General features: G+C 38.5%; 1 protein-coding gene across 2 annotated transcripts in view; it reads right to left on the minus strand.

The window, feature by feature from the left end:
* Nucleotides 1-9,985, minus strand: part of LOC110096933 (peroxidase P7) — a 29,584-nt gene continuing 19,599 nt past the window's right edge. The window contains exons 1-3 of one of the 2 annotated variants that reach the window (XM_020823091.2): nucleotides 1,618-1,890; nucleotides 1,348-1,539; nucleotides 1-690 (exon numbers count right to left, since the gene is read on the minus strand). In XM_020823091.2, the coding sequence (XP_020678750.1) occupies nucleotides 136-690; nucleotides 1,348-1,539; nucleotides 1,618-1,836 (966 nt within the window). In that variant the 5' untranslated portion in view covers nucleotides 1,837-1,890 and the 3' untranslated portion in view covers nucleotides 1-135. Of the gene's footprint in view, nucleotides 691-1,347; nucleotides 1,540-1,617; nucleotides 1,891-9,985 lie in introns of those variants that run through there. The other variant, XM_020823092.2, reaches the window with a different exon arrangement.

The following is a 9,985-nucleotide window of genomic DNA, read 5'->3' on the forward strand; positions in this document are numbered from 1 at the left end:
TAGTTCACGAAAATTAAACATAAATTTGATAAATGAGATTATTACAATTTCTCTGGCATAATCCCGAACATTTTGCTCGCCAATGTATCACCCCCACACAATTTTAGTAAAAAATTTCCATTACATAATCACTAATCAGGAGTTCACCTTCCTGCAATTCAAACGTATTTCTCCATCACTTCCGGTAAGCGGAGTAATAGCCCCCAACTTTATCATAGCAGCAGCAAAGTCGCTGAAGAAAAGATCCCTGTTTTGGCTGTATTGCCACACCAAACCATCCTGAGTTCCATTACTGAAGAGCTCCTGATCTGAATGCAACAGGCCTTGATAGCCGAGCAAGTTCTTGTAGTACTCAGATCCGAACCTATTCGGGCTGTGCAAGTCGAGTGGTGCCAAGTTGGTATCTCCGCCGGAACGCGGGCAGTTTCCTTGTCGGAGGGTGGCAAAGCTGGGGTCGGTGTTGTTGTCGTTGTAGATGTGAGGGCGGAAGAACTGGCACTGGGCTTGCCCTATGGTATGGGCTCCTGAGAGCGCCGTCATGTCGCGTGCGTTCAGACCCTTTGCGGCGAACTTGGAGATGAGGGTGGAAAGGGACGATGATGGTGCTGGGAGATCGTTGTTCGCCGTGCTTTGGCTGGCCGAGGTGGCGTCCCTCCGGCCAAGAGCCACCGTCCATTTTGGCCCTCCCAACTGCACATCGTTAAGCAACTTTTATATAAACCCTAAGGGGATGTCGGATTGGATTGAACTTATTTTAAACCTCTCGTTGGAGATTTAAAATTGAAGGAACAATATTAAGTAACATCAATACATCTGTTATAAATTTGAGATGATCCTATGCTAAATAATCAATCATATATTTAATTAATTTGCTTAATTACAGATATTTTAAATTATATTAATCAAAACAATCTTGGGTTTGCTTTTCATCTTTTGTTTTTCGTCGTTGTTGTTCGGCTTCGTTGCTTCGCAGGAGGTGTAGAGATTGCACGAGTCGTGCTTCTTCTTTGCTGCTCGCCTTCAATCCTTCAACGACGTTCCCTTCCTGTCGGATCGAAAGTTAGAACATTTCGATCGGAAGCTTGCTCGCTCGCTGTGAAGGTAACTTTCTTCCTTCCGCGCATTTCTTTGGCCAAATCTCGATAATCCCCCGAAGAATGGGATTAGGATTTATCATGATTTATGCCGTAAATCCGTAAATCCCGGATTTATGGATTTGCAAGATTTACAGACGTGCGGAATGCGTTTGACTGAATTTCGTTAAATCCTACTTAAAACTACAGCCAAATCTGATACCAAACGCCCCCTAAATCTAACAATGAGAGATTTATGATGTACAAAATATACCTTAATAACACCATCGCGAGAAGCAAGAGCGAGAATGTCGGCACAGGACACCGTTGCTTCGCAGGAAGCCTCGACGCTGGACTTTATGGCATCAATGACCTCAAATCCTCTCGCTGATTTTTTGTTTGGGAATGCGTTCTTCTCTCCTGTAAACGTCGGGCTGTCGTCAAGAAGAATCGAACCATCGCAACCCTGAAATAATCAGTTACATTTTAATTTGTAAGTAATAATCATCCACGTATATGTCAAAAGGAGGTACGTTGATCATACGTTAACGAAGCAGTCGTGAAAGAACAACCGGAGAACTGAGGCCGCCATGCGCGGCTCGTTGCTCACCGCTTGCGCCATAGCAGAGCGCACAATGGCTTGCAAGTTCGGGCAAGTTTCATCGTAGAAGTTTGCAGAGAGCTGGGCTTTAGCAGAGAAAGAAAGCAAGGATAGAAGAGAGAGAACAAGGAATAAGCTAGCAATATTGGACATGGAGGCCATGGCTATATATAAATAGAAGTACTTGCAGGCTGAAATAAGAGTGAAAGAAGCTTGTCGATGTTGTTTGCTTGTGATGATGAGAGCTTTGCTTAGCTATGGGGTCTTTATATATGGATACAGTGATTGGTGGCATGGTGAAGGAACACTAAAGGAAGTAAACAGGGCGGGCTTTGCTGAATATTCAAAAGCTTATCGACGTTGAAGCTGCACTGCATGCATTTTTGTTGAGGGAGTCAATGAGGAAGGCTTCAATATATTCGCCCGGGTTGTTGGAGGACCAAGCCATCCAAATTAATTTGTTCGTTAATATCAATCATTCATAATTGAATTGAGATAAAAAATGTAAATAAATGTATTTTAATATTGTTCACTAGGATATCTCTTTCCAATAATAATAATAATAATATTACACATTAGGAAATACAAAAAAAAAATTAATAATTATTTTGTACTCAATTTTATGCAAGAGTGATTGAGCTTGAGGTCCTTGTACGAGCCTCTTTATTTAACAAGTCAAACTTGAGCAAGGCCTTAAATTGGGCTGGTCACTTGATAGTAACTTTTTTTTTAAAAACAAATAGGTGCAAATATGTCCAATTTCATTCCAAAATTGAAAGGTTACAAGAAATTATAATAGTCTTGCAAGAAAAACAAAACTTACAAAATTAAAAGAAAAGAAAAGAAAAATTCTAAAAGAAAAACTAAGCAATCTAAACAAAACTCCATATAGAAGGAGAAAAATAAACCCAAAAAAACAAAAAAGACTAGGAAAACTAGTCCTTAACAAGAAATGTTCAAAATGAATCAGCAATGGAAATTAATTCCAGCTCAACATGTCAAATTACCAACATAAAAACAACTCCGATAACCAGCTACTAGAATAATGATAAATAAATAAACTTGCAACCAAGTTATCCAATAGCACCAGAAGACTCCAACTCGAAGCAAACCAACCAACAAAGTGATAAAATTCAAAACCATAATCAAAACTGGTGCGCCCAAGACCTGAAAAGGAGAAACAGGATGACGTAGGTAGTCGGTAGAGGAAGTTACCTGTAGTGAAACAAATAGAACAGTAAAACCAAACTAAAGCAAGAGCTTGCTAAGCAGCAAACGGAAGTATGTATATTCTTTTTTACCGAAGAACTAAAGCAATACAACTTTTGTATAAAGAAGAAAGCTAAAAGTAGCAACTCATAACAGAAAGTTGCATAGTACTAAAAGGGAAATGTGGGTAGTGGAGATTCAGCTAGTAAAGCAATACTAAGACTAAGCATAACGGAAAGATAAGATACTCCCTGCGGTTAAGCTGATCCGCACATGTAAGATGATCCGCATCAGGACTCCCCCGCCGAGGAAGGGTCTACTGTCTCAGCAAAAACAGTCGTGGTCGCCTCGTCTGCGGGATAATAAGAATGAATATCGGTCACATTGAAAGTAGAAGTCGTACCAAATTCAGGAGGTAAATCTATGACGTAAGCGTTGTCATTGATCTTTTGCAATATGGGGAAAGGGCCAACTTTGCGGCGACCCAATTTAGAATATGTGCCGGTAGGTAAGCGCTCCCGTCGAATGCGAACCATAACTAGTTCACCTGTTTTAAAAATTCGTTCCCGACGATGTGAATCTGCAGCCAATTTATAGTTCTCATTTGAAGATAGTAGATTAAGCCTTATGTTCTGTAACATTTGAGAGAATTGATCAACTAACATAGCTACCTGCCGGTTATGGAACTTCAGAAGGATTTCAACGTCAAATGTATGGTTAGGTGCCTTGGTGTACACAACATGAAATGGAGAAGCACCAGTTGATCGGTTGGACATGCTATTGTAAGTGAACTCCGCTTGGCTCAAAAGTTCATCCCATTGCCGAGGCTGCTCTTGCACTAAGCACCTCAAGATGTTCCCCAGAGTGCGGTTTACAACTTCAGTCTGCCCGTCCGTTTGTGGGTGATATGCGGAGCTTAAATTAATATCAGTTTTAAGCCTCTTCCATAATTCACGCCAAAAATGGATAATAAATTTAACATCCATGTCAGAGGTCAAGCTACGAGGAATGCCATGCAATCGTACAATCTCATTAAAAAACAAGCGGGCAATGTTGAGGGCGTCACAAGTTTTTTTGCAAGCGATAAAGTGCGCCATTTTATAGAATCTATCTACAACTACCATGATAGAATCATTACCTCGTTTTGTTCGTGGCAAACCGAGGACAAAATCCAGACTGAGATCCTCCCATATGGTCTCTGGAACAGGAAGTGGCAAATATAAGCCGGTGTTGTGACGCCCCAGGCATCCATAGTGAAAGGATTCGTCGACAGTCTTGATCAATAAATCCATTCCTGCTCCCTTGCTCGGACCTGAAATTGTTAACCACATATAATGAGCTTACAAAGCCCAGCAGGTCACCTAATACCTATAACTGAAATCAAAGCACGGCGATGCTATCAATATGCATGTCAATCTATCAATCTGAATCAGTCAATGGTCAATGAGTCTATGCAGTGGAAATCAAATCAGTAGTCGATGCAATCCGAAAATCAATAGTCAATAAAACCAGTCAATGCAGCGGCAGGCAAATCAATCATTTCAATTCAATCAATCAATATCCGTCAATCAAATCAATACGGTCAAATCAATGAAATCAGTCGAGAAAAGCAATACGGAACAATGAATCTATACGACAGTCAATACGGTACAGAAACAGTAGGCAGTAGTACGATGTCCATGTTCATGCTATCAATACAGTATCTATATCTATCAATGTCCATATCAATGCTCAGTAGTATCAATGTTCAGTAGTCAATCGATGAAATCAGTGAAATCGTACGATACAGTAAACCCGATCAAATCCGTAAAATCCGTAAATCAATACATTAAACATGCAATCAATACGATAATACTGAACAATGTATAATCAATGGTCATGTTGCTGTTGTAGAATTCATATTGCTGTTGTAGATATCAATACATTGGTTCTATGAAAAGAGTCGTCACTCTATTGCCCGTCGGCATATAATCTCCTTATGACTCCCATCGTTATATCCATGATCCATGATCTATGATTTAAAGGAAAGCCCGTCAGCCCACCATCCTGTACAGGTATCATCTCCAACCAATGTTCAACCAGGTTATACGTGTTTCAGTATCAATAAGCAATCAATAATCAATATTAGAGCAATCATATCAATAATCATAGGCATATCGATTCAATCTATCAATTTCAGTCAAATCAGGAATCATACAAAAAAAATCGGGCAGAGTAACAGTAGTCTATCGAATTTACACAAAAATCCTGCAAAAAGACAAATTCTGAATTTCTCCAAATTACAACAGAATAACCACGGCATCAATGCAAGACTATCAATCTATAGAATCCAAATCAAATCAAGTCCTGATAATTTTCTATTCAATTAAAATCGCGTAGAATCAATTCCGACCGATAAAATCATCGTAGAAAATAGTCAAATCGTGTACAATATTCATATCTATAACATACTAAAAGTTGTGCGGTGAAAGTCGTGTCAATACAAAATCAGGTCAAAAGTTCGACTACAAAAACACAAAACAGTGCACAACTCGATCAAAATACAAAATCTTCGAAAACAGAAATAGGGTTCGGAGTCCTTACAGCGAGACAAACAAATCTTCTAACAGCGTCGTCGGACGAAAAGCGCTCCACGGGCTCCAAAACCAAGCTTCCTCTTCTCTTTCCTTCTCTTTCTCTCTCCTGCCTTTTCTCTCTCTCCAAAATGAATCCAAAATATCTAAAATCCGATATTTATTAACACTGATCGTCCTGGACGATCCAAATTTCGTCCTGGTACGATGGGTTCTCTGGACAAATTTCGTACAGACGAAATCCAAATTCGTCCCGGGCGACTTGCTCTCTGGACAGATTTCGTACAGACGGATCGTCCCGACTGCTCCAGGTTCGTACAGACGAAAATGGCAGATTTCTTCACAAATTTCTTCAGTTCGTCCAGTACTAAATCCAGTTCGTACAGACGAACTGCACTAAAAAAAAATCAGCTTTTTGAAGGGTTTTACAATCTACCCACCTAAAAAAAAAATGTCGTCCTCGACATTTCCCTTAAGGGATCGAATGCAAAATCGATACAAAGCAAATCCGTCCAATCAAAACTCAAATCGAATCGAATCGAATCAAAATCAAAACTCGTTGAAATCCATACAGTCATTCAATGCATTCAATCACATGTCATTCACTAGTATGCAAAATGATGCACGTGAAACAATCCATTCTACCAAACTATCAATCAAATCCTTTCACTACACTTGCTCTGATACCAATTGTGACGCCCCAGGCATCCATAGTGAAAGGATTCGTCTGACATTCTGATCGAACTCCATTCCAGTTGCCTTGCTCGGACCTGAAAATATCAACCACATATAATGAGCTTTACAAAGCCCAGCAGGTCACCAAAGCCTACAACTGAAATCAAAGCACGGCGATGCTATCAATATGCATGTCAATCTATCAATCTGAATCAGTCAATGGTCAATGAGTCTATGCAGTACGAAAATTCAATAGTCAATAAAGCCAGTCAATGCAGCAGCAAGCGAATCGATAAATCAACTCAATAAATCCATGTCAATCTCAAAGAAATCCGTACGCAATAGGAAATCAATCAATCCGTCAAATCAATCGCTATCAAATCAAATCAATGCGGTCTAATCAATACTATTTATTCAATGAAATCAAACGAGGAAAGCAGTACGATAAATCTCAAGATCAATAAATCCATAGGCAGTAGTAACAATAAATCTATAAGCAGAAATCAATGAATCTATAGGCAACAGTGTCAATAATTCTATACTATTCATGTCCATGCTATCAATACAATATATATATCCATCCATTTCTATATCAATGCTCAATGTCGATGCACAGCAATCAATCAGTGAAATCAATGAAATCGTACGATCTAGTAAATCCAATCAAAGTCGATAAAGCAGGAATCTATAAAACAATGAATCCATAAATCAATACAGTAAACATGCAATTCAATACTATATACTGGACAAGTACAATCAACTGGCTATGTTGCTGTTGTAGAATCCATATTGCTGTTGTAGATATCCATACATTGGTTCTATCAATAAGAGTCGTCACTCTTTTCGCCCGTCGGCATTTTTATAAACTCCTTATGACTCCCAATCGTTATATCAATGATCAATGGTTTAAAGGAAAGCCCGTCGGCCCACCATCCTGTACAGGTATCAATCAATCTTCAACCAATGTTCAACCAGGTTATACGTGTGTCCCAGTATCAATAATCAATCAATAATCAATTCAATAATCAATATTAAAGCAATCTATAGCAATTATATCAATAATCATAAGCATATCAATCTAATCTATCAATTTCGGGAAAATCAGAAATCGTACGAAAATCGGGCAGAGTAACGACAGTCGGTCAAATTTACACAAAAATCCTGCAAAAAGGCACAAGTTCCAAATTCTTCCAAATTACAGTAGAACATTCACGACATCAATATAAGACTATTATTCTATAGAATCCAAATCAAATCACGTCCTGATATTTTTCTATTCAATTAAAATCGCGTAGAATCAATTCCGACCGGTAAAATCATCGCAGAAAATACTCAAATCGTGTACAATATTCATATCTATAACATACTAAAAGTTGTGCGGTGAAAGTCGTGTCAATACAAAATCAGGTCAAAAGTTCGACTACAAAAACACAAAACAGTGCACAACTCGATCAAAATACAAAATCTTCGAAAACAGAAATAGGGTTCGGAGTCCTTACAGCGAGACAAACAAATCTTCTAACAGCGTCGTCGGACGAAAAGCGCTCCGTGGCCTCCAAAACCAAGCTTCCTTCTTCTCTTCCTTCTCTTTCTCTCTCTTGCCTTTTCTCTCTCTCCAAAATGAATCCAAAATATCTAAAATCCGATATTTATTAACACTGATCGTCCTGGACGATCCAAATTTCGTCCTGGTACGATGGGTTCTCTGGACAAATTTCGTACAGACGAAATCCAAATTCGTCCCGGGCGACTAGCTCTCTGGACAGATTTCGTACAGACGGATCGTCCCGACTGCTCCAGGTTCGTACAGACGAAAATGGCAGATTTCTTCACAAATTTCTTCAGTTCGTCCAGTACTAAAGTCAGATCGTACGGGACTAACAGCACAAAAAAATCAGCTTTTTAAGGATTTTACAATCTACCCACCTAAAAAAAAATGTCGTCCTCGACATTTCCCTTAAGGGATCGAATGCAAAATCGATACAAAGCAAATCCGTCCAATCAAAACTCAAATCGAATCGAATCGAATCAAAATCAAAACTCGTTGAAATCCATACAAATCACACAATCCAGTCAATCACATGTCATTCAATATGTATGCAAAACGATACACTTGAAACAATCCATTCTATCAAACTATCAATCAAATCCTTTCACTACACTTGCTCTGATACCAACTGTGACGCCCCAGGCATCCATAGTGAAAGGATTCGTCTGACATTCTGATCGAACTCCATTCCAGTTGCCTTGCTCGGACCTGAAATTATCAACCACATATAATGAGCTTTACAAAGCCCAGCAGGTCACCAAAGCCTACAACTGAAATCAAAGCACGGCGATGCTATCAATATGCATGTCAATCTATCAATCTGAATCAGTCAATGGTCAATGAGTCTATGCAGTACGAAAATTCAATAGTCAATAAAGCCAGTCAATGCAGCAGCAAGCGAATCGATAAATCAACTCAATAAATCCATGTCAATCTCAAAGAAATTCGTACGCAATAGGAAATCAATCAATCCGTCAAATCAATCGCTATCAAATCAAATCAATGCGGTCTAATCAATACTATTTATTCAATGAAATCAAACGAGGAAAGCAGTACGATAAATCTCAAGATCAATAAATCCATAGGCAGTAGTAACAATAAATCTATAAGCAGAAATCAATGAATCTATAGGCAACAGTGTCAATAATTCTATACTATTCATGTCCATGCTATCAATACAATATATATATCCATCCATTTCTATATCAATGCTCAATGTCGATGCACAGCAATCAATCAGTGAAATCAATGAAATCGTACGATCTAGTAAATCCAATCAAAGTCGATAAAGCAGGAATCTATAAAACAATGAATCCATAAATCAATACAGTAAACATGCAATTCAATACTATATACTGGACAAGTACAATCAACTGGCTATGTTGCTGTTGTAGAATCCATATTGCTGTTGTAGATATCCATACATTGGTTCTATCAATAAGAGTCGTCACTCTTTTCGCCCGTCGGCATTTTTATAAACTCCTTATGACTCCCAATCGTTATATCAATGATCAATGGTTTAAAGGAAAGCCCGTCGGCCCACCATCCTGTACAGGTATCAATATCAATCTTCAACCAATGTTCAACCAGGTTATACGTGTGTTCCAGTATCAATAATCAATCAATAATCAATTCAATAATCAATATTAAAGCAATCTATAGCAATTATATCAATAATCATAAGCATATCAATCTAATCTATCAATTTCGGGAAAATCAGAAATCGTACGAAAATCGGGCAGAGTAACGACAGTCGGTCAAATTTACACAAAAATCCTGCAAAAAGGCACAAGTTCCAAATTCTTCCAAATTACAGTAGAACATTCACGACATCAATATAAGACTATTATTCTATAGAATCCAAATCAAATCACGTCCTGATATTTTTCTATTCAATTAAAATCGCGTAGAATCAATTCCGACCGGTAAAATCATCGCAGAAAATACTCAAATCGTGTACAATATTCATATCTATAACATACTAAAAGTTGTGCGGTGAAAGTCGTGTCAATACAAAATCAGGTCAAAAGTTCGACTACAAAAACACAAAACAGTGCACAACTCGATCAAAATACAAAATCTTCGAAAACAGAAATAGGGTTCGGAGTCCTTACAGCGAGACAAACAAATCTTCTAACAGCGTCGTCGGACGAAAAGCGCTCCGTGGCCTCCAAAACCAAGCTTCCTTCTTCTCTTCCTTCTCTTTCTCTCTCTTGCCTTTTCTCTCTCTCCAAAATGAATCCAAAATATCTAAAATCCGATATTTATTAACACTGATCGTCCTGGACGATCCAAATTTCGTCCT

Source organism: Dendrobium catenatum, unplaced genomic scaffold, assembly GCF_001605985.2.
Source record: "Dendrobium catenatum unplaced genomic scaffold, ASM160598v2 fragScaff_scaffold_133, whole genome shotgun sequence".
Taxonomy (NCBI): Eukaryota; Viridiplantae; Streptophyta; class Magnoliopsida; order Asparagales; family Orchidaceae; genus Dendrobium; species Dendrobium catenatum.